The following is a 24,505-nucleotide window of genomic DNA, read 5'->3' on the forward strand; positions in this document are numbered from 1 at the left end:
CTGGGCCACAGGAACACACTCCCTCTGCCCCACAACCACCCCTCCAAGTTTTGCTGGAGGGTTTCCAGTGCCTGAAAAAAGCCAAATTTAAATTATTCCACGGGAAAAGAAACACAAAACCTTGTCTTCAGATTAATTCCCAGACCTCCACCCTGAACAAACCCCTTCTGCAGCCCCTATTGCCAAGCCCAGCCCCGGTTCTCCAGCACAGGCTGCCTGTGGAGCTCTTCCAAGGGGCTCCACAGCCCTCTGCAAGCATGAGCACAGCTGAGGGGAATAAATAACAGCCCCAACATAAAACCCAGCCTTTTCTTACAAAGCAAAGTCTCAACCAGTAAATGAAGGGAGAGGAAGGGGAGAGAACGTGCCTGAGCAGCCCCTCTTCACCACCTCCAGCATGCACAGCGTCACTCAGCTGAGCTGGGTGCACGGCAAATAATACCCACACCACTGTCCCCCCTGCCCCGGCACCGAGACCCCCACACACCAGGGAATGCAGGGGAACAGATGGATTTTCCATGGGAAGGAGCTGTGACTGCTCCTTCCAGTTGAACGTGTCAGCCCAGCAGAGCCATGTGTTCAAACCATTAAACTGCTGCCTTTTCTCTGCCAGCAGTGAGGGGAGAGGGTTTTGAGGAGGGATATTCAGAGGGAAATGCTGCTCAGCCTGGCACAAGGCAGACAGGCCACAGAGACCCATGGCCAGAGCCTGAACCCATCATTTGTATGTACCCAAACAATGAGGTTTTTTTCTCTCCCAGATACTTCTTGTCAAGGAGCTGAAGTGACAGTAAAATATGAGACGGCATTGATGCAGCAGCAAACTCACACATGGGGCTGCCTTCACCTGGGCACCTAAGCAAGAGCCTTGATAAGGATAACATGCAGGCTTATAAGGCCAGCATGTTTTGGGGGTTGTTTACACATGGGTTAGGGGTTATTCCAAGGGTTAGAGGTTATTCCACTGGGGTTCTTTCAGGCCAAAACCCGTGCACAGCATTGAGCCAGACAAAGAGATTTCTCGGAGATGAGGGTGTGGGTCATTAATTAGGGAAATTGACAATGTTTAATCTCACTGCATCAAGAATAAGGGACATTGAGGGTCCGTGACTTGAGATAATTTGATTTTAAGACAAATACAATATTTCTCGCTCTATCTTTATTAACATCAAAAACGTAAATAGTCTCACACAGACTGCAAAGGAGCCCCTGACACGTTTGCTGCTGGGAGAGATGGCCACGGCAGACACAGTGTTTGTTTACAAGGGATTGCAGGCTTAAATTGTCAACCACTTCCCCAGTATCAGCACAGAGTGGAGGCTGCACCAGTCACGTTCTGAGGCATCAAACCCAGCACCTACCCTTGCACTTAGGAGAGGAGACGCAATGCTGATGGGGCCAGGAGCAGTCAGCTGGAACGCTTCAGTTCCCCTAAAAGAGAGGAATTGTTTTCCATAGAAATTAACAAAAAGCTTCTGTTAGCAGCAGTGGGAAATAATTTAAAACTGTATCTTGCAGGTAAATGCAAGCGCACACCGAAAACGCAGTACTGGAAGCAGGCTGGGCTGCAGAGTTCAGGTGGGAGCTGGCAGGGCTGATGCTGCCTGCAGCCCCCAGCCCCAGCACTGCAGCCCTCGTGTGAAGGTGCTTTCCAGTGGGGTGCACGTGTCTGCAGGATCGGTGTGCCATGGCCCACCTGGTTCTGGGTGCACAGGTGAAGTGTCCTGTGCAGGAGTACCTGGGTCCCGAAGGATTCACTTCACCTGGGCAAGAGCTGCTCCGTGAAAAGCTTGGACTCCACCAAAGGTTGCTACCTCCTGAGAGGGTGGGCAGACTGGGAAAAGCACAGCATCATCACCGGCAGGCAGCAGGAACCTGAGACAAACTCAGGACTTTTCTGCGTTTCATCCCAAAAAACTTTTCTTCGAGCTGAGTGATACTCTGAGTTGCTTGGCTGACCAAGGCTTGAGAACACAAAGCACAGAATTTAGACCACTCAAAAACGCAGGTATTCTAATAAACAACCCAGAAGACCTCCCTAATGTGGGAGGGAAGCATTCTGAGGGTAGGTTTCCACAGAAGCCAAATATTTCCTGGAGCAGACTTTCCACCAGAGGAACAAATAAGGTTTCACAGGCTGAAACCTTGGACGAGGCACACCTCACACCGTGGCTGTGGTGCCCGTGTCCCTCCAAGGCCAGCACGGTGCCCGGCAGCCCTGCTGTGCCCTGCTGTGCTGGGTGCTGGGCACAGGTTATTGCAGGGCTCCCACACAGGTTCATGTCTCCAAGCGTTCCCTCACGCCTCAGGGGAACCGCGCGGACCGTGTCCAGTTTTGTCGTTTCAGCCATACTGTTTACTTGGGAATCATATGTTTTCTGCCCTGGTCCTCACTGTATTCAGAACAGTTACTTAGCTTCAATAAGCCCCTTGTTAAAGCCTTTTCCTTTCTGTAATCTCATCAAACTAACCAAAAGGAGTTTGTTCTGAAATAGAGTCCCATTTTGTAACCTGGCTTCCTGGAGGAGCGCTCCCCATGCTCACCCGGCCCCTCCACCACAAAAGGGCTCTGCTTGTCCTAGCGCTGACAAAACACTCCGTCTGTTTGGGTTAGTCAGCAGGGGGTTAATGAAAAGCCCGGCCCTGGGGACTCCCACCTTATCTGCAATCATGAATTTATTGAAGAATGTGTTAATGTGCTGGATTTTATTCATCAGGGGTCAGGGCTTTTCAAATTCTTCCTCCCAGCTCCCCCTCTTTCCATCCCTCCCCAGCAAGCTCACAATGCTGTTTAAACAAAGGACTCCCAACACAAAGAGCAAATTTACACAGTAAAGTTTTCTTGCAAGCCCAGAGCAGAGTCTGGAAGAATTCCAGCTTTATAAAGAGAAAAGGGGGTGGGGGGAAGAAAGGGGGAAGGGAGACAGGGGCATTTTGCAGAGGATAAAAGGAAATTGAGAAAAGTTCCCACCTCCTGAAGCTCAGCCCTGAATATTCTCCATCAGTTAACCCCGAAGCAGGAGGTTGTTTTGGCAGAACATAAGCCCTCATAGCATCAAACTTCTCAGCATCCTCCGAGATGGAGGCTGAAATGAGTGTTTCAATATCACATTTAGGGTGACACTTCAACAGCCCCTTTGTCTGTGGACTGCTAACAGAAACCCCTAAGATGACAGAGCAACCATTCACCAGGGCTCCTCCTCTGCTCCTTGTTCCACAGGTGTGACACAAGCACCATCTAAAAGGAAATAACAAGGCTCTGCAATGGTGACACAGTGACATGTGTCCAAGGCCAAGTGAAGAACGCAAAGGAGCCACAGATCCCACATCCCAAATCCCACCACATGCTGTCCTAAGACCAGAGACCTCCAAGGTACTGTCAGAGCACCCCTGGCACCTCCCACCCGGGCTTGGCAGGGCCCAAACCCGAAGTTTGGCAAAGTAGCCCAAACTGCTACCTGTCAGTGCTGGAAAAGGCAGCCAGGGATCCCCTTCCATCACCTCGAACATCATCCCCACTCCACAGCTGGAGTAAAGGGTTGCTTGATTGGTTTGGTTGGGTTTATTCCTTTTCAGTAAAAGGTAAAGGCCCCCCACTACTCTGTCCATTTTGATTGTGCTGGTCAGAGCTCTGGACATTAGGAAACAGGGCACAACCCTGCACTAATGAACCAAAGATGACCTACATGATTTTCTTCAGGTCTTGTCACCTCCACTTGCTGCACCGTCATTAATGTGCTCTCAGAAAGGAGAGCTTTGAAGAGACATCACCCCCGTCCTCTGCCCTGCACAGCACAGCCTTACAGAGCTCGCCTGAGCAGAGAGTTTTTAAACATTTTACAAGCAAAATGTAAGTGATGTTATTTGCCATAATGCTAAAACTGCTGGAGGAGGCAACAAACTGGTCCCCAGGCAGGAGAGTAACCACTTCAGGCATAAGACCTAGGGACTGTTGGAAATACTCAGTATTAAAATCAACCCATTTTAATTCTATTTTCTAACATCTTTCTCAGTCAAAAGGAAGGCATGGACCCAAACTTCCACTCCTGTGTTTATTTACCTTGGTTTTTATGGAGAGAGAGATGCCTTCTGCCATACTCTCATAGCACCAGCAGCGATCTGCAAGCAGCTCACCCAAACACCTGGGGAAAAGGGGGTTTAAACGACTCTGGGGTCACACACAGGAGCCCCCAAACAGCACTGCAGGGAGGGTGGCTGGCACTGCAAGGGCAGAGCTGCCCAACAGCCGCACGGCTGCAGAGGGGCCCGGCAGATCTCAGCACATGGGATCCAGCTGCACTGCCCATGGATTCCTGACTGAACATACAATACATATTTACAGAGTCTCCTCCGTGACAGGAATTCCAAAGCCTCATGCAGAAAGTAACTCAAAGGAGACGTAATTAAATCAGTTAAATGGATTGGGCAAAGAGATGCAGCTACAGACAGATTTCAACTCTCGGCACAGTCACAGGCAACGAGAAATGATGAGGAGAGCAAGAACTGTAAAAGCTCCAGGACCAACCACTTGCTTTTCTTTACTTAATAAACTATAATCCATGCTTAGAACTGATACAGACCAGGTGAGCCTCTGAGCACAGTGCCCTGGGATGAAGGCAAGTGTTTGGGATAGGCAGGCACTGTGCCAGCATCAGCAGAGGTGACATTACCAGGTGACAAGTAAAGCCAGTGTCAAGAGCAGAAATCAAAGACCAGTCAATTGATTTTCATCTGTTAATGTGATGTGCAGCGAACAGCGAGCTCCTGCTGCCTTTTTGGAAGCAGGAGCTTGGGGCGGAGCGTTGGCAGAGCAGGAGGGGCTGCTCCAGCTGCTGGCAGAAGCAAAGGAGCCTTTGCACAGTGGGAGATCTGGGAGCCAAGAAATGGCCTCGTGTGCTGGAGGAGCTGTGTGAATCCAACCATTAAGAGAGCTCGTGGTCAGTTTTACTGAACAACTAGGACAAAGCAGGAGCGGCGCCGTGCAGGGCTGGGGCTTGGGGAGCTACCCTGGGGGCTGTTCCCACTGCCCAGCAGCTCCAGGCATGGTCCAGCCCCTCTGGACAAGCTCCAGAGATGAGGAGAAAGAGATGCTGCCACACAGAGAGAGCACACAGAGAGCAGGACAGCCCCAAGAACCCCACGGCAGCATCTGGGCAGAGCTGCAGAGACATCTCCACCACCCACCAGCAAAGAGGGCACCAACAACCTCAGTGAACACAGGGCCACCATCCTGCAGTGCCCCCGAGGACAGGCTGGGGGTGGTCACCAGTGGGAATGAAGAACACCTGGAGCTTTGGCTGCCCAACCAGTCCTGAGTCTCACAGGGGAACTGCCTGGGCAGAGGGGAAGGTCTTTCCTTCCGTGGGCTTCCCTGCAGAGCAGGGACTGCACAGCTGCCACCAACACTGCCTTTCCTCCTCCCTCAGGATCAAAAAGTAAAGTAAATCTTAAACCCCACCAATCCTTCTGGGCAGAGACTCACCACTAACAGCAGAGAGGAATCAGCAAAGCAAAGTGCACCCCAAACCTCCCAGGAGCCCCAGGGAGCCACACGTGGGTGAGGGTTTCCCCAAATCATGGACAAATTTGCACCATCACAAGGCCCAGGGCTTACCTGAATATGAACAGTACCAGTTCACTTCTTCACACCCCTGGGAAAAAGGACTTACTAAAAAAAATCAACAAACCTGGTATGAAATATAGAGTAGCCACCATTAACATCATATTTATTGTTATTTAGTTGCTCAGTAAAACATATACAGATATGTACAATATGCAGGAATACAGAAGACTGCACTTTACATATTTAAAAAAAAAAAAAAAAAAAGAAAAATAACACTCAATTTCATGAGCTATCGTCACAGTCTTCCAACCAAGCATTTAGGAAATGAACTTAACAAGAATTTAAAAAAAAAAAAAAAAAAAAAAAAAAAAAAGATTACAGGATTGCCTAACACACAGCAGAGTCAAGTTTTCATATTTTACATGTGCAATAACATTTTTCAGAAGAGTTTGCTAATGCAGTACGGATTACCAGTGTTTTGAGGTTTCTTTTTTTTTTTTTTTTTCTTTTCCATGAACCAAATTTAGTACAAAGAAATAACATCCTTTTGCTTAAGGCTGTTTTAAAGCTGTAATATTCTTGGGTAGTGAATAGTGATAAAGTTATAACTGCCGGAAATCAGAACCTGCAGTTTCATCAGTCAGAACCTATGAGCGGATGGACTCAAAGCAACAATTTTAATAGAGAATTTCTAAGACAAAATTAGACTATTTCCTCCATTAGCCTTAAGCATTAAAGAAGAAACAATTCTATAAAAATGGGTTATGCTCTTACACACCATCCCTTGAACAGCTGTGAATCCAGTAGCTGACAAAACCTTACAATGCAGCTTAACAAAAATGTCAAATGTACCAGTTTGGTTTCTGTTACCCCCCCCACCCTCCCAGTGCCTGTCCCACTGTTGTGCTCACCTCATCCCTTCCACCTCCCAAAACTGGAATTGTTTGCCTTATTGGTGGTGCCTGGAAGTCCAATCCCAATCCCAGGTTCCCAAGGGCCAGCCAGCCCCAGAGTGACCATGGAGACCACAGAATGTGCACAACTCCCAAGGTGATCCAGGTGACAGAATTCTGGTGCTCATCCCCTTCCACCCTCCGACACTGTGAAAACCCTAACTAAGTAACAAGCCTAAAGCCTCTTACTGATGCTCAAACAGCAGAGAGCAGGGAACCCCAAGAGAACATGATCTGGAGAAAATTTGCAGGAGTACTTAATAAATGAGGCCTATTCTGTCCTTTTTTGGCAAAGAGGTATTTGATCACTCCTCCCAATTGAATTGCAAGGGAAATCTTCCTCAGTTTGCTACAACATTGTAACTTGCAGACTAAGCACAGGGCTTCTTCTAGGAAACACAGAGGGAGCCAGGGCATGGGGCCAGGAGATGGGGGATGTCCCCGAGGCTGCCTGGTAGAGAATACCCACGGCAAAAGGCAAAGCCACATTTTAGCTGCTGTTCACAGCCCAAAGCAGATTGTGCATCGTACCACTGGTCTTTGGCTCCTTGTACAACTGTGCCCCATCTGGGAGCCATGCAGGACACACAGGCGGGTAGTTTCTCCCAGGCATTTGGGGAACACATATCTGATAAAATTCTCCCTGTCGACCCAGCTCAGCCCTGAAGGAATTGGGCACTCTGCAGCAAGCAGAGGTCAGATCTCAGTGCAGCTCAGCCCTGCCACTGTTCCCTCAGTCTCCCACTGCTGTCTGTGCCTCAGTTTCCCTCTCCACAAGAGTGCAACTTACCTCTTCCACAACTGGCTTTTACCTACAGCTCCCAAACATGTTTCAGTTGGAATACTGTTATTCAGAAAATGACATCATTTCCATTTTTACTGTGTCAGGCCATGCTGACACTTCACACGCGTTAAAAAAACTGATCAGTGCATTCAATGTAAAATCAATGGAGAAAATGGGCACAATGAAATGACTGCAAGTACCACCAGCTCTGTGACAAAGCTTGAGCCCTCTGTATGTGCTGTCAGTACCACATCCCCAGGTGATGAGCAGGACATGATGCCTGTCCTGGTCAGAATGTGGAGTTTCTGTTCTGATCTTTGGCAAAAAGCAACAAAACCCTAAAAGCTCAGGTTTGGTTGGTCCTGGCTAACGGCTGCCTCAAGGAGAGCTCATTCAATCAAGATCAAACAGGTCAGCAAGAGGACTGTGTGTGACCATATGATTCAGTTAAAGTCCTTGGCCAGTGAGCCCAGCACACAGCTAGCCACTGCCTTAACTCCTCACTCTCTGGCAGTCCCAACCCTGCACTGCATCCACTGCATCCACTGCCTGGAGCCAGAGGCAGCCAAGTGCCACGACAGCTCCACACTGCACAGCTCAGCACCTGGAGACACAGCCCCTGGCCTCAGGACACCCCGGCCTCCTCATCTCACAGGATTCCACTGATGTGAAAGGAATTGCTGACGCTCTGCATTTCCAGAAGCAAGTGAGAAAGCAAGTTCCAAGTGGATGAGAACAGCACTCCAGGAGAGAAGCGCAAGCTGCTGAGAATGAGCCAGCAGAACTGGGTGGTGAGACCAAGCCACCACAGCTCCACTCAAACGGGGATTTCTCTTTAAAAGCATCTGAACTCGGTGTACCCTGACAGGTTCCTTCCCGTGGCACAGGGTGTGCATCCCTGACCTCAGGAAGCCTGAAAAACCTGTTCTCTTCAGTGCAGCAGGAAAAACTAAAAACAAAGCACAAGACAAGGGGCTGCACTCCGAGCAGGAATGCCACCAAACCGTGAACTTGGCCAAAATTTTCAGCTGTAGTTGATGGAACACAGTACTGTACCCGTGTCACCCCAGGGCCCCCTGCTGCAGACCGAGCCGCTCTGGCATGCACAGACCACCCATGCTCTGCTGACAGGATTTAAAACCAAACACACAGGGACTTGAGGAATCACAGGCAAAGAGGCACCTTGCAGAAAGGGGCTGACAGTGATTACTAGGAGATACTTTACTGGGGATGGTGACATTTTATTGCAGGTGCAGGAGGAGCTCTGCGCTCCTGGTTGCACACCCCGACAGAGGTACAAACCATCCCAGCTTTTTGATCCAAACCAAGCGGGTGTGAGGCAGCTCCACAGCCAGTTGCTCCAGGATGGGCAAAAATCCTCATCCTCATGGAAGCTCCAGCTTTAATACAAAGTAAAATAATATTGAAAACCAAGATTAAAAACTATCCAAATTTATCCAAAGTCAATTCATTGACCAGACCCCATAAATCAATCCATGCATGGTTAATAAGAGCACATTCAAATCACATTTCCAAACACTGCGAGTCTCTCTGAAGCCACATACGACTGAGAGTGAGGATTCCAGACCACCCTTGGCTTTTTAGGCAGAATTTCCTCTCCGTTGATGTCTACTGAGAATATTACGTCAAAATTATTAAAGACCCAGCACAATCATCAAAGATAAAACATAATGCAGTCTTCAACTCTGTCCCTTCACCAGGGACACACTTGTGAAATCATGAATAAATAACCCTAGAGAGGCCAACCTTTATTTCACAACCAAAACCAAACCCTCCAGTGCTGTTCCTGAGCTCCAGGAGCTGTGGGACGTGAGCTGCAGGCGCAGGGCAGGACAGGGCCAGTCCTGGGCGCAGGGACACACAAATAATGGACAGTGTTACGTAAAACCACCGGAGAATCAGCCCATCGTGTCAGCCGTGGGTTTATCTGGTTTGCTTCCAACTTTCATCTCAAATGAGCATTATCTAGCCCGAGCAGGAAAGTATGGCTTTCCTTTTATTGTGTGCATCCAGCAACGCTGTTCTCCAGTGCGTGGCAGAAACGGGGCCTTGAATGAGCTTGGGGAATTCTGACACCAGGTCTCCCTGCCCTGGCAGATTAGGAAATGCCACCCCTGGGCACACAGCCCTCTGCACCTTCCAACCTGGGCCAGCCCTAACCCCTGCCACTGCACTGGGACCTGTTGTGGCAGGGGCTGGGGCACCCTCAGGCAAGTGCAGGGGACACTGCTGCCAATCAACAGCACTTTTCTGCAGTTTAAAGTGGGCAAAAAAACGGGCAGGGTGTGGGGGATTTTATTCTCCAGTATCAATAAAGTGGGAACTGCAGGAGCACCACCAGGCCCAGGCAAGCAAGATGGAACCTGGGTCTTTGGAGGAGGAGATAATGACTATTAGACATATTTAGAAAAAACCTCTCCATGCCTTCCCTGCTGTGCCTGAACCAGCTCATTCATGACAGCTCCATCCCAGGGCTACACTCAGGTACACAGAGGAAAGAACATCCTGGCCTCACCAGGAGGCACAGAGCAAAATGAGGCTGAAACTTTTTAATAGCAGAGCCTCATTCTCTCAGGTAAGGGCAGGTCCATGCCTGGACATTCAACAGAGCATCAACTGCTTGGTTTGTATGAGACTGGGTGTCACTATAACATATGATTTAATGCTGATCATTTTGCTTTCACTGGTGTTTATTCCTGAACTGCTGCTCCTCAGGATCACCATCCTAATAAGCACTGAACAAAGCAAAACAAAAGAAAAAAAAAGAAAAACAAAGCAAATGAGGAAGAAAAGAAGGAGGAGGAGGAAGAGGAGAATCTTTGTCTTATTATGACATACGTGACTTGGACACACACTGAGATGAAAAAGGAAAAGGCCTCATCTATAAATGTATGCCAAGGTTACAGAATAATGGGAAAAAGTGGTCTAGCAGGAAAATCTTAAGCAAAAGTGTGCTAACTGCAGAAGGGTTAACACTGGTAACATACTGTGGCAGAAGATTAAAAAAAAGTTGAGGTTTACTTTAAATTAACCCTTTCCAGTCCATATGCCACTAAGCAGGTACCAACCTAAAAAAATAGTCCACCTAGCAGTAGCGGCCCTTTGAAATTAAAAAAAAAAAAAAAGGAAAAAAAAAAAAAAATTCTTTTGTTCAAGTCAGGGCAGCCACAAAAGTCCCGAATCTGTTGGAGATGTCCGAGTGCAGGGACCTCCACGTCGGCACCGCAGTCCGGCCCTTCGCCTCGCCCACGTCGTCCGTGCAGTGGACCGAGAGGCACTGCAGGTGGGTGCCCGTCTGCGCCGCCGCCGCCGAGGTCTTGCTCGGGGGAAGGTCGTGGGCTGGAAAGGGTTCACAGAGAGAGGTTGTTAGGAGACCCGTGACACACAACCCCATCAACTCACAGCCTGCCAGTGACACCCTCTCCCCATGTGCCTCCATCTCCGGCTCGGAGGATGCCGTGTCACCACCACGGGGATGGCTCCCCCCATCCCCACCCCGAAGCCAGATCCCGTGGCTGGTTGTTCACCGGGCCAGAATAACACCACCCAAGAGAAACTTGTGAGATGTCTGAACACTGGGGATGGACCAGGACCGGTGAGTGTCCTAGATAGCAGCACAATAGGGAACTCTCCTTCCCTGCACACCCTCCGCTGCTGCGAATGGATGCTGAAACCCCTCCAGGCAGGAAGCCAGCCCCAAACCCTCTGTGCCCTTGTGGTCAGTCCCGGCATCGGTCTCCCTCTTCCCCTCTTTTAATGGAGCACCGTGATAATGTTTTTCTTAAAATTTCTTTCATTTTAGGACTTTGTATGATCTTTAGCTATCATTAGTTTCTGTTAACCACAGAAATGTAAGACTTTAACTGAAACATCCTAAACAATGTCCCTAGGCCTTTTTCCTCTGGATTTTACAGTTAACATGAAGAGTAGTTAAAATGGGTGGAACATGACAAAACCCAGCTGTGAATGTTTAACATCTCAGGACTTTTCCTCCCATCACCTTTCTCCTGTTCCACGAAGCCAAGTACTGTGGGGGTACCACACTTCATGGGACAACTCACATTTCTTTCACTGAACCTCCTGCTACACCAGATACAAAAGCAGAACTGAACAGCTTGTTACACAATCACAATGATACTAAAACAATAATGCTAAACTAGCCTGGAAGTCCCTGGTTTAAACTGGAAAAGGCTTTTAAGCTCGATTATAACAGGATGTCAGAGATGCCCATAACTAAAACACTCTAACACCACCACACAGGAACTACCAAGAATCTGGGGATATGATGCCACAAATGCTGAGAAAAGGAACCAGGATGCAGAGAAGTGCTGCTGCCTGCTCAGCCCTGCTCTGTGTTAGTGCTGCAATGTGCAAATCCACCCAGAGCTCCACTGCAAACCTCAGCTGGGACCCACACTTGCTTTTTTCCAGACACCCTCCTGCGCTGCTCCAGTCAAGGATCCAGCAGCAGCAGGGCAAAGGTGCTCACACGATCTACACTCAAACAGATCCCAGCTCCCTGCAGTTGGTGTTGGGTGTTTTTAGGGAGTTTGGATAAATAGGCAGCACTGAGAGGCTGAGCAGAAGCACGGAGCAGAGGCTGCTGCGTGATACCCGAAGTTCCAGCAGGCAAAGAGGTGTTGGCAGAGATCCCTTCCCTGCACATGCAGCTTCCACTCTTCCTTCCTGTCACCCCTGAGTCCTATAGCCTTGGGAAAACTACACGGCAAAACCCCGAGACTCCCTGAAATAACCGCTATTTGATCAGGTATTCAATTTAACTTACTGTCCAGAATGCAAGTATACCCAAGACATTTTTTATTTACAAAATATTCAAAACTCAGATGGGATTGTGCAGAAAATTGTGAACAGGAAATGTTTCCCTTACTTGTATTTGTTCACAAGACACACAGTACCCACTGTTTTTATTCTTAGGTCTCCCTGACTGCACAGGACATGCTGGGCTCGGCACAGGAAGAGCCAGCGCCTCGAGATTAGTCCCTGTGACAGCAGCTCTCTTCCTCTCCCGCAGAGAAAGAGGAAAGAGTCCCACAGCTGAACTGCTGCCACAAGGGGCCCAGGGGTCCCAGCAGTGTTTCTGCAAGGGCAGCAAGAGACACCCCAGAGCCGAGGACTCCAACAGCAAAGGCAGAGATGGGACATTCCCAGGCTGGGATTGGAGCTAGAGCTCTGCTGCACGAGCTGTGCAGGCACCCCAACACCTAGAATAGAGCTGGTCCTCAGCAATGACTGTGTGAACAAGTTCATGTGCCACAAGCAATTAGAGAATAAAAAATTAGGCTTATTTGCTTTTAAATCAGCAAATTATTTCTAAGCCATTTGCCGTGGATGAAATTCATAAGCAAACTACTGATAAAGAAATCAAAGCAAAATCTGTCCCACGTGGATGAACAAGATTCCTTGGGCTTGAGAGGAAAACGCAAGCGAAAGAGGTGAGCAGGAACTGAGCCTCAGTTTGCAAAGCCAATACTGACTGCCACTGTCCACACGAGCCTTGCTCACCATGGGACACCACTGTGAGAGCTCCAGCTCTCCTGTCTATCCTTAGCAAGCACAGAAAATGACATATTCAAATCCAAAACAAAGAGAGCTCACAGCAAAGCTTGCGCTGGCACAAGAATTCTCAAAGCCAATCTGGACGGCAATTTTCAGTGCAGTTTACTTTTTTCCAGTATTTCTGTCTTGACAAAGGTATGATGCTTTCCAGGAAAAAAACTTTTGTAGCAAAAATTTTAAGTTGTGCTGATCCACCTGATGAAAATTATATTCTGAAGTATGAGATACAGCCTGATGCTTGTCCAGAACAGTAACACACTCCCAACAGATCTGTTTCACCAGCCGTCCTTTCTGCCTCCTCCCTCACAGCCACAGCGTCCCGGCACTTCCCAGCCACAGTGTCCACAGTCTAGAGCAGTTCTGGTAGCTGAGATGGACATGACTCAGAGCATTAAAATTAATCAGGTAATGCAAGATGGTGTCACCACATCATTGCCTCGCAGCTGCCAAGTTCCGCATAAATCATTGGTAGTCATGAAGTACCTCACTGAAAGCACGGAATTTTCAAACAAGTTATCTTTAAACTGCACAACTGCCTCTATTAGCAACTACTGCAAGAAATTTGTGTTATTAAAAAAAGCAGTACACTTCTAATAAGGGCTATCCTCCACACCCAAGATCTTGCGATGGTCTGGGTGGAGACTTCCCCTCCAAACCAAAGGACATGACACAGAACTCGGGACTGACAAAAGCACAGCCACCCTGCGCAGAGGACAGTGCGTGCCACTTGGGAACAGCAAATGCTGAAGCAGAGCTAAGGAATCAAACATCATCTATAAACTCATGTCGTGTTCACGTGAAAGGCATGACACTCAAAGCAGTGAAGTGACCAAAGACCAAAAGAAGTCTGGAAAATGCTCTCCCCACGATGGTGTCCTTCCCCACCGCTGCTGGTGACGCTGTGGTGGTCTCAAGAGCCAGTTTGCTTTCAGGTGAGAGCTTCTGACCAGGCTTTATCCAGCCAAACACATTCCAGCCATTCAGCCCCAGACAAACAGCGAGAAGAGAGCGCCCAGCCAAGCTCCCAGCCTCCCTCCAGGCCGACCCTCTGCTCTGACCTTGCACATTTAGGAAGCTGCTCTTTCGTTCTGCTCTACTTTGCAAAAGCACACAGCCTTTGAAAAGAAAAGGTTGCTGTTTGTTTGTTTGTTTGTTTACACAGCATTAATGGCAGCGTGGTGACTAACCCAGGAGCCTGGCCAGCAGCGTTGGAGCCTGCAGCTGGGACACAGCAAGAAAATCAGGAGTTCGGCACCACAAAAAAATTCAGTACACACACTGCAGACTGCTTTTCCATATCAGCTCAAGAAAAAACACATTTCTCTAGTGAGGTTAGACCCTGGCATGCACCTTACTCTGCAGACACCGTGTGTACACACCTTCAGTCCCTCCAGCTTCCTCCTTCCTTTCTTGTAAGACCCTGAGCAGTTAAGCTGCTTTATAGAAAGCCTTTTTCATCATGTAGCATCTTATGCATTATGAAAAAATAAACATTTTCTCTTTACCGGGGCAACCCCAACGAGCACTGTGCAAACCCAGAGGTGGCCCAATTTTTAAGTAAAGTAATCCCATTAAAAAAGAGTTCACCTGCACGGCTACCACACATTGCTTGCATCTTCTCGTCAGAGAGGAGGCTAATTGAGGGAGAGCTGGTGTAGCCAAGGCAACTGCAGATGCTATGCTGAGACACCGGGAGCTGATGCTACTCTTCAGGTGCTGCTCATGCCATCCTTCTCACTTTTGCCAAAATCACCGACAAAAGGACGGAAAGCAGCGAGACACAGGAGCGAGAGCACAGACACAGTCTGGTAGGGGTCTGGTTAGGAGTGGGTTCCTCTCAACATTTCAGCGTTCCTTGGAGATTGAAGTGACAAACAGGAGGTGAAGATCCCTGGAACGGCTCCTTGCCCCAGGGCTCATCCCTTACACCTCCTCACCGCTCTGACACAGCCTCCGCCGCCCGCGCTGCCCAGGGTCCGGCACAGCACGGCCCCGCCGCCGCCCTCGATGGCCAGCCAAGCGTGAACGCCCTGCATTGCTACTGATCTTGTTAAGGCTGAATCTGAGGATTTGGCCAATAACACTATATTCCCTGATCAGAGATCTGTTTCCCTTCTACCATCTGATAACCACTCTTAAAGGACGCGTTAATGGGCTTCCCTTCACTCTGTGCCCGTTAAGTAGAGGCCAAGCTACCATAAGAGGGAATAGATTTGAGTAATGATCCCTTATGAGGCAGCAAACCTACATATACTGTTTAAAATTATTCCCTTAGGACAAGATGTTTTTCACCAAATCTCCCACATGACAGTTTGACATATTGGTTCAGGCACATAGCTCTGCATTTGTACACAGCACAGAAGCATCTCTTTTCAGTTTTTGAGAAAAATAAGGTCTGAAAACATTTCGTGTTTCCCTGGACACTGGACCTAGTCTCCACAGATTAATTTATTCCTGAAATTGTAGTTTTAAACTCCCAAAATTTTATTTTTAAACACAACTAGTGCATTTGTGTTGATAAACAAATGAGCGATCTCCTTCCTCACCTGTGCAGCACTGAAAAAATCCTTGACAAAGGCATTTTCTTGACCCTGGAATACAAGGAGGCAACGGCTTGCATTTGTTCCTAGACACAAACATGGCACCTACCACCTGCTTATGCCATAAACCCGCACCACTTTCAACTGTCTTCACCCCTGACAACCTGTGCCCTGTGTCCAACCTTTGGGCTGGATGTCTCTGCTTTTCCCAAAGCTTGGAGGGCACAGACTGTCTCTGGGCCCAGACTGGCAGCACCCATCTCTGCTGGCACTCAAGGAAAAGCCCCAAGCACCCATCACTAGAACATTCCTCTTAATTTGATTTTACTTCTTCATTTATTCTGTGTAACCCCCTGCCCGTTAGACATTTAAAGATGCTGCTCTCCCCTGCTGCTCTCTGCTCTGTATACACTGAATTCAGTGTTGGTGGTTAAGGTGAACAGCTGATGCCAAGGACTCGTCACGAGCTCGGCGGAAATGGGGACAGGTGACTCCTCACATTGCTGACCAGAAGCACTCTGCAGAGACACCCCAGCTCCAGGGTACCGGCCACATTTCACCCCATGGCATTTCAAGAAGCCATTTGGTTTGGTCAGCCCCTCAATTTATTGTCAAGACCCAGCCAGCTGAGCGCTCTCTGAGAGCCTTTCTCACGAAAGGAGGGAAGCTCTTCATCAAACAGGCGTGCACAGTGCTGAGCACCATCCCACAGCACTCATGTATCCTGCAAACCAGGATTAAAGCTCTGACTTTACTGCAATACACACAAGACTCACCCAAAGGCATGGCACGCCCAGGCTAACACAGTCTGTTCACCCTTAATGCTGCTTGCTGCTCACCCCTTCATCAGCCCATCAGCTCTGGCGGCATCCTCTGGTCCTCACAGGCCCTTCCTCCACAGACAGCTTGATTAATTGGAGGTGCCTGAGGCTCTAAAGGGAGCCTGTATCAGCCTGTGCTGCAGAGATGTTTATTTTGTTTTCAGTGATCTCCAGGCTGGCATGGGGCTCCATCAGAGCTCGCTGCTTGCACAGAATTCAGATTACGGGAGACACACAGCGCTTGCTGCAAATACATATTTTTCTTTTTTCTCCCTTGACCTCTTTTCCTGCTCCTGTTTTCACCAGGAGCAATGGAAGGATGTGCACGCCACGACAGGGAGGCTGCCCAAACCCACAGCAGCGTTAAGAGTCTGCTGTCAGGCTGTAGGGTTACAGTCAGACTGTGAGCCACATGCTTGCAGAAAGAAACAGAAGAAACTGGTGAAAAAAAAACGTGAAGTAGGAAAAATGCTAACCCTGTCAATGGAAAAGGTGGCACTCATCTTACACATAGCATGACCTTGAAGATACAGAATGAAGGATGTGTGAATGAGGACAATGATATTGCTGTTCTAAATTCCATGTTCCCTCCGCTGTGCTGGAAGGAGACAAGAGATGGGGAACACACTGATCCCCACCTTGCTGCCACTGCCTGGCAGGAGAGCAACATGCCACCATGGCTGCACAGGCAAGTGGGAAACGGCCTGCACCTATTTATTTCTCTGGAGACTACTGTTAAATCACTGTTTTCCAGCTCTATGACTCTCCAAGAAGAAAGGTAAGCTCTGCATCCCTGGAGAAGCCAGAAGCTCTGGGCCTTGGGACAGCACCAGCTTCTGTACCTTGCTAGATGGCCACAGGGACAACGGACTGTTCCTAACTCATATCCTTCCTCTCTTTTGGCTACCTTCAGTTCCTCTTTTCAGTTTAACACACTCACTCTCAGGCTGGCTTCCCTGCAAAACACAAACCGCACAGAGGAGTCCTGCCTACCCCCCCCGGTGAAGTGGCTGATGTTGGGGTTTGGTTCTCACAGAACTAAAGACCACTCTGGGAAACCAGGTCCCACCCCAGCTGCAATGCTGTTGACTGCCAGTCTGGTCCTGCCTACCCCATGCAGGTGAACCACTGCTTGTCTGTGACAGCCACAGAAAGCTGAGCTTCCACCAGGGCCTAACCCAAACTGCAGGTCAGCTCCTGGTGCCATCACCAACCCTGTGCTCTCCTCAGCTCTGCACCGTGTGAGAACTGTGGCCCTGCCCAAGCAAGAAAAAACTGGCATTAAAAATCAAACCAAACCAACTGTCAGCAATAGTCAAACAATGCCTGGACACTTCCAAGAAATAAAGGTGAGTCCAGTACCTGCAGCCCATTCCAGCACAGCCGACTCAACACTCACAGCATCCATATGCTGCCATCCAACACCAGTGAAGCCTTGGGGAGCTCCAAGTTATTTTCCAGGGTCTGTTGCTCCTCTCCCTCAAATAACCTGAACACTTCTGCTCATTTCTAAAAGGAGTGAACTGCCTAAGCCCCACCCACCAGCTCCATCAATCACTCAGACCTGGATTGGGAAGAAGCTACAACTGGCTTCTGCCACATAACCCTTCCAAAGAGCTGTCCCAGACATGGGACATGTCCCTGCCTCTGAACCCAGCCCCCAGCATGAGAAGACCACCTCCATGGCAGGAAAGAATACTGGCTGACTGATCCTGTGTTTTCCGTGCTGCTGGCTGACATCACCTGCTTGCACTAACTAAATGCTCTGAGCCCATTTCCACCAAGAATGACAAATGACACATCTGTGATGAGTAAGGAAAGGCTGGGTTTTGCTTTCAAATTTATTTTAATGTACACAAACTATCACATGACAGTTTTACACACAGCTCCAGCCCATGCAAAACCCATCCCTTGACTGCCAGAATGTACAAGCAAACAAAAGGTTTTCGACAAAATCCAAAGTGGAATTTTCTGATTGCACAGAAGTCAAATGAAATTGTTCAGTAAGCCCTCACTTAAATAAAACCAGCTCTGGACACTGTCTAATATTATTTCAGGACAGGCCAAAATTGAAAAAAGATGCTACTTAAACATTCTGCATTAAATCACTACCTGGACATTTCACATGGAGCAGGCCTCCAAAAATAAGATAAAATCCTCACTTCCACGAGCAAGGGAAGGGGTGTATCAATGAATTTGTAAAGGCAGTGAATAGTTCATGGTTATGCACAGAGCAAACAGAAAGGGAAACACGTAAAATCCCGTGCTCCATCACATTCGTGCAAGAGCTTTGACACAATTGTGGGGGGAAAAATAGACATTACAGTAATAAGTAGGATATTTAAGCCCTTCAGATTATACATGGAAAACTATTTTCCTTAAGTGAAAACAGAATTAAAGATGAAGATTCCCTCCAAAGAACTTGGTAGTTATTTAGTTTCAGGATGCAAAATAAATGAGCACTTGTTAGCCAAGCAAAAGAAGGGAATTAGCTCTGAAATATTATCAGTCTCTTGTAAGGCTCAGATACACTTGGCCAAAGACTTTTAGGTGTTTTGCTGCCTTGTTCCCCAAGAGCTCCCCAAGGACCTGTGTTCTCACATCCCAAAGCCACATCTGCATCCAGCCAGGCTGCCAGGGCTGGGACAGGGATCTGCTTGGTCCCTCTGTCTCCTCCCTGGCTCTGCCCACAGCTCCCAGAGCTGCCTCTGCCCCATCTATTACTCACAATTACAAGAGACGGTAACACAGAACTGCCACAGGCAAAGTCAATCTCTCCCAGGGGTCTCACACATCTGAGGCTCCTGCACACCAAGAAACGGTGATCAAGTGCAGTAATGCTTGGGGTTAAACCACACAAGTTCAAGGATATTCCTGAAAACACAGCTGGAGTTTACCAAAGGCTAACATTAGTGAGAAGAACTAGCATCAAGGATCATTAGCTCTTTTATGCCATTTATTTATAGCCTACCTTGAAACACATCCCATTTCTCTTTAGGACACCTCCAGCTGAACTTGTGTGTCTCAGGGTTGAATGAGGAAACTTTGGGAAACAGCGTTCATGAAAACAGAAGGTGTTCAAGTGTTTACCATTCATAGATCAAGAGAAAAGGGAGACCAGAGACCCGAGGTCAAAGCTGGCACCTGCAGAGACACAGTTCAGAGATGGACAGAACAGGCTGAACAGGGCTCTAAGCACTTGGTCTAGCAGAACGTGTCCCTGCCCATAGCAGGGGTGTGGAACGAGGTGAGGTTTAAGGTCTCTCCCAGCCCAAACCATCCTGTGATGCTATGATCACTCCTTGACCTGCTCAGTGCTCAGCAGCACCGACTGCCTGACTGACACTTGACACTCCAAAAATGGGGTTCCAAATCACTGCCTGCAAGTCCCTTGCAAATCCCTTGCAAGCAGCTCACAGGCAAATTCTAAAGAGTCTGCAAGAAATAACTACAAAAAGCAGAATTGTCAGGAGGCCTGAGCTTCTTAAAGAAGGGTCAAAATCTCTGCTGGAAAACATTTAAGTGCTGGCAAACCAGACTGAGAGCTTATACTATCAACCCAGTAGTTCCTGGGCAAATTCTTGCTAGATCTCTTCTGCTGTAGAAAAATCCCAAATTCTGGTATACCCCAAATTTTGACTACAGAAAGAGACAGAAATGTTGTCATTTAACGGATTTAGAATATTCAGAAAAATCCCCTAAAGCAGCAATAAGGTGTGGTGATTGAGCTGGGGACCAGAAGTCTGATGGAGGAACAGGGTTTGATTGAACAGCATGCTTAAAAATTAAATCTATCTGAAGGAAAAGAAAAAAAATAATCAGAAGAAATGCACGACCATATGAGGAGCAATGGCAGTGAGGGAAATTCAGCATTTAAAAAAACACACAAAGAAACCTGGCATTCTTAGGTACGGCTGTAAGTGCCACTATTAGGATGAGAAAAATATAAGCTCATCTTTTACTTCCAATTGTCACATCACTGTGGAGAGTCTTCATGAAATTCTCAGAATAGCAACGAATCAGGAGCAAACAGCTGTTCAAGCAGGAAAGTCACAGGTAGACAGACTTTCCTTGCTTCAACAAAAAATTAACTCTAAAGTTTCAGAGGCCAGTAAATCAACAAAATGGGCCTGTACAACACAGGACAAACAGTCTCATCTTCCAGCCCAAAGCTGATATATGGGCCTGTGTTCTCCTTCCGGCCATATGCTCACGTGATTTATGACCCACAACAATTTCAATACTCCTGGAAAAATGAAAGAACAGCAGACAATTAGTTCATCCCACTATGCTGGGGATTGTGTGGGCTCTGCCCTGTGACATCTCCCCAGGGAGTGGGGGCCAGAAGCCCCAGCTGCCCCTGCCAAGGGCAGGGGAGGGACACAGGGCTGAGCAGCACCCAAGCACTGGCACAGGGAGCACAGCACATTCCCAAGACTTCACTGCATAGAGCAGCCCACAGGAACTCCAAGAGAGATGGAGATGAACTTCTAACCAAAGCCTGGAGTGACAAGACAAGGGGGAACGTCCTCCCTCCGAGACAGGGCAGGATTAGATTGGATATTGGGAAGAAATTACTTACTCAGCAAGTACTGAAGCACTGGAACAGGTTGCCCAGAGTAGTTGTGCAAGGGTTCAGGGCCAGGCTGGATGGAGCTTGGAGCAATCTGGTCTAGTGAAAGGTGTCCTTGCCCCCAGGTGGAATGAGATGACCCTTCCAACCCAATTCTCTGATTCTCTTTTGTGTTTCATTGCCATCCCATTTGTAAGTACGGCTGTTTGTGACAACTGCAGTTAACCTGGTCTAGATCAGGTCAGTGCAGTACAGACCATCCCACTAGCAGGGCGTCAGGAACCCGTAATCTCTGCCTGCAGCTGTCCCAGGCAGGGCACTGCCTGCAGAGCAAACGCTGTCAAACCAGGCAGGATTCAGCCCTGCAGCACCTGCTTCACTGCCACAACACAAATGCAAAGGCATCACCAATCAGACAAACAAAATCCTCCACCCCACCCTGAATTTGGCTTTTCCCTCGCACAGGTGGGGTGAAGTGCAAGCTCAACAGCTTGAGTCACGCAGCCAAAACTTCACCCAACCCCAGCCATCATGGCAGCATCAGCTGGGGCTGATGCACTTGTGAACACCACAGAGCACACAGCTGAGAGCTGTGAGATACCAAGTCTACTGGCACAAAACTCTTTTTCCTGAAGCCAAGGGCATCCAGACTGGTCTATAGTTAACTTCTGAGTGACAAACCCAAGTCACGTGTCTACTCAAAGGCATGTCTCTGAACAGCAACATCGTGCCCTCCATGGATGAACATTTTGTCCACTGGGCAATGTGCCAAATGACTCAGGTATCCATAACAGTACTGCAATGAACTTTGCTATCTGCTATCCTCCTCAGGTCTGGATCCACACAGCTTCATCCCGCAGCAGCAGAGCTGCTAAGGCAGATGGGCCAGCAGGGCTTCAACAAGAGGGTGAGCAAAACGGCAGCAGGAGCACCCGTTACCCACAGGGCCACAAGGATAGAAGGAATGAGTCTGAGCTCAGTGTCTTAATGTACTCACCTTGCCTCCATTCCTGCAGGTCTTAAGCAGAAAGCAGCCATGCTGAAGGAGTTAATCTTGCCTGGAACAACCTATCTCTGGTTTCTCATAACTCCAAGGCTGCAGAGCTGGGCTTTCTGCTCCCTGCCTGCTCCTGCCTGCCCTGCCTGCAGCCTGACCCCTGACATTTCCACCCTGCTTCTCCCTGGCATGGAAAACTCAACCATACACAAACAAACAGGTTGGGAGGACAGATAAATGGAACAGAGGAGGAGAAAGCGAAGATTGTTCAGATTCCTTGTCAAGGCCCTGATTAAATAACAGCGGCACCACCAGATGTGGGTGAGGGGCTGGCATTTATCAGTAAATCCTGAAGTCTACAGCAAGACATCTCTGTTTAATTAATCCTGAAAGGGTCCCTTCCCCCTTCTACTTCCCAGGGAGGTTTTGAGGATCTGCAAGTTTAAAGACGCAGCAAATTCTTTTTAGCTCTTTCCTTACAAAACACGAGGGCAAAACCACAGTCAGGATTTACTAATTCAGTGGGAAAGGCTTCCATTGCATGGAGACGTGTAGGCAACCCCCACTGAGGGGTTATCTTGGATTTAGTCACACTGAATTGCCCTCTGAGGCCAATACCCCCATCATATGACAGCTTTAGAGTGACCAGCTGGACGTCTGCACACAGGTAATCAAACCAGGCATGGATTTGCAGATTTCACCTGGACTCTTCTGCCACTCTTACATAATACCCAAGGGATTTCCCAAGGGATAAATCTCTTCAGTGCCTGATGCAGGTCTACTCTCACCCATTTTTGTACAGTTTTTCCCACGGCGGCATCAACATCACCCAGCAATGGAGGAGACTGCACATACACTTAAAGCAAGACAGCTGCTTGCCTCTGGGCTTTCACACAGCGTGAGGAGGCTTGGGAGGACCTTCCAAGGCACCTTTCATTTCAGGAGGTCCCCTGCCCTTTGATCCAAGGTGAACACTGTAGTAGTGCAGAGCACTAGAGTTAAACTAAACTTAAACTAGAGTTTAAGCCATCAGCCATGAAGGGCCACAAAGCTGGCAAGTCCCTCCACACACCTCAGCAGCAGTGCCAGAGGAGCTCTGCTTCCAGGGTGCCTTCATCCCACCACAATGCACCGAGAGCTTTAAGGACTCTGAGGGTTGTAGCAGCAATGGAAACTCTGGACCCTAGAGAATGGAGAGACCACCAAACCCCAAAACAGCTTCCAGCAGAAGAGGTCTCATCGAGCACTTCCCAAGGCTCAGCATCAGTCCTCAACAGGGAGCAGGGCAGGGTGGGTCTGGCAGCAGTGCTCAGGCCCCCAGGTCAGCCAGCTTAACCACCATTCACCCAACCATCCATCCCAGCAACCATCCAACCGATGGCAGAATTACTGAGATCAGGTTTTTTTTGCAAAAAAGAGAAAATAAAAAAGTAGCAGAAAAATCTCCGTAATAATGACTTCTGGTCCAATTGGAAGCAAAAGAATGGGTGGAGGGAAAAGGGAAAATTTAAAAGTCTAAGTTCAAATTGTAAAATAAATCTGTAATTCACATCAGCTTTATAAAATTCCCAGGAAAATACAGAGTCAAAACCAGTTATTTTCTTGAGGATCTATATTCTTAAATACCTGGTTTCAACATTATCTCTGTTTAAAGAAGCACTGGGATGGGGGAATGAACTGTGAGGAACTGAAAAATGTCTCTGCCTACCCCCCAAAAAAATCATTATGCATGACAAGAGACAATCCAGTCTATAATCAAAGACAGAATCCTGACACGTTCAAAGAGAAAATTATTGTAACAACAGTGACTTTGAAGATGAGAAGGTTTTTTTTGATTGAAACAATAGCCATCAAGATTTTTACTGTAGCATCCAATGTTTAAACGCATCACTCAGCATGCTGAGTGCCTGCAGGTACACCGAGCACCAACAGCAAAAAAAACATGAAAAAATAAAACAGTGACACCTAAGAAATTCCTACCTAAAGTGGAACCAGGCAACGCTCTCTGAGTGTGAACCATTCACACCAAGGAGCAAACACTCCTACGGATGGGCATGCTTGTCACAGGGAGTGAAGTTTTACAGGAAAACTCAAGAGCCAGTGTCCCATTAATAGAGAACTTGCAAAGTTACAAGGCACCACACTAAAATACTTTAATTTTCGACATTTGCTTCCAGGGAATTGCACATTTGGCTGTAAAAGTCGTGATCTGCACTCTTCGCAGAACCAGCGTGATTCACGGAAAATGAATCACAAAAGGCAAGTTTGGTGACTAAAAAAACAGCTGCTCTGTAACGCACCTAACGAGCAGTGTCGTATTTGCTGCTGTTTGATTGGGAGACTATCGGAAGATGACTATAAATACCCCTTTCAGAAACAGAATTTGAATGAAGCTCAGTGTTAGCTGGGTGTAAGAGTCAGACAGACTGCCTCACACCTCTCCTGTATTTCACCTTTTAGGGGAAAGCCCAAGCACAGCCCCTTGAAGGGTAATTTGTCACAGAAATTATGCAAAAACTGTGCAGCATCACTAACATCAAAATTCGTATTTTTACATGGAGACTTTGAGTTGTATCAGTCCTGTGTCTCCATCACTGAGCATTGCTTATATGTGGGAACCATTTTATTAAAACTATGAAAACACCAAACAATTTATTTATTAAAAGCATTTTCCCC

The 24,505-nt window shown here is 48.0% G+C and overlaps 1 protein-coding gene across 1 annotated transcript in view; it reads right to left on the reverse strand.

Annotated features, from left to right (window-relative positions):
- Window positions 1-5,709: 5,709 nt before the first annotated feature.
- MN1 (MN1 proto-oncogene, transcriptional regulator) overlaps window positions 5,710-24,505 on the reverse strand; it is a 34,551-nt gene continuing 15,755 nt past the window's right edge. The window contains 1 exon segment of the mRNA XM_040080854.1: window positions 5,710-10,660. Coding sequence (XP_039936788.1) covers window positions 10,473-10,660 — 188 coding nt within the window. The 3' untranslated portion in view covers window positions 5,710-10,472.

Source organism: Hirundo rustica, chromosome 17, assembly GCF_015227805.2.
Source record: "Hirundo rustica isolate bHirRus1 chromosome 17, bHirRus1.pri.v3, whole genome shotgun sequence".
Lineage (NCBI taxonomy): Eukaryota > Metazoa > Chordata > Aves > Passeriformes > Hirundinidae > Hirundo > Hirundo rustica.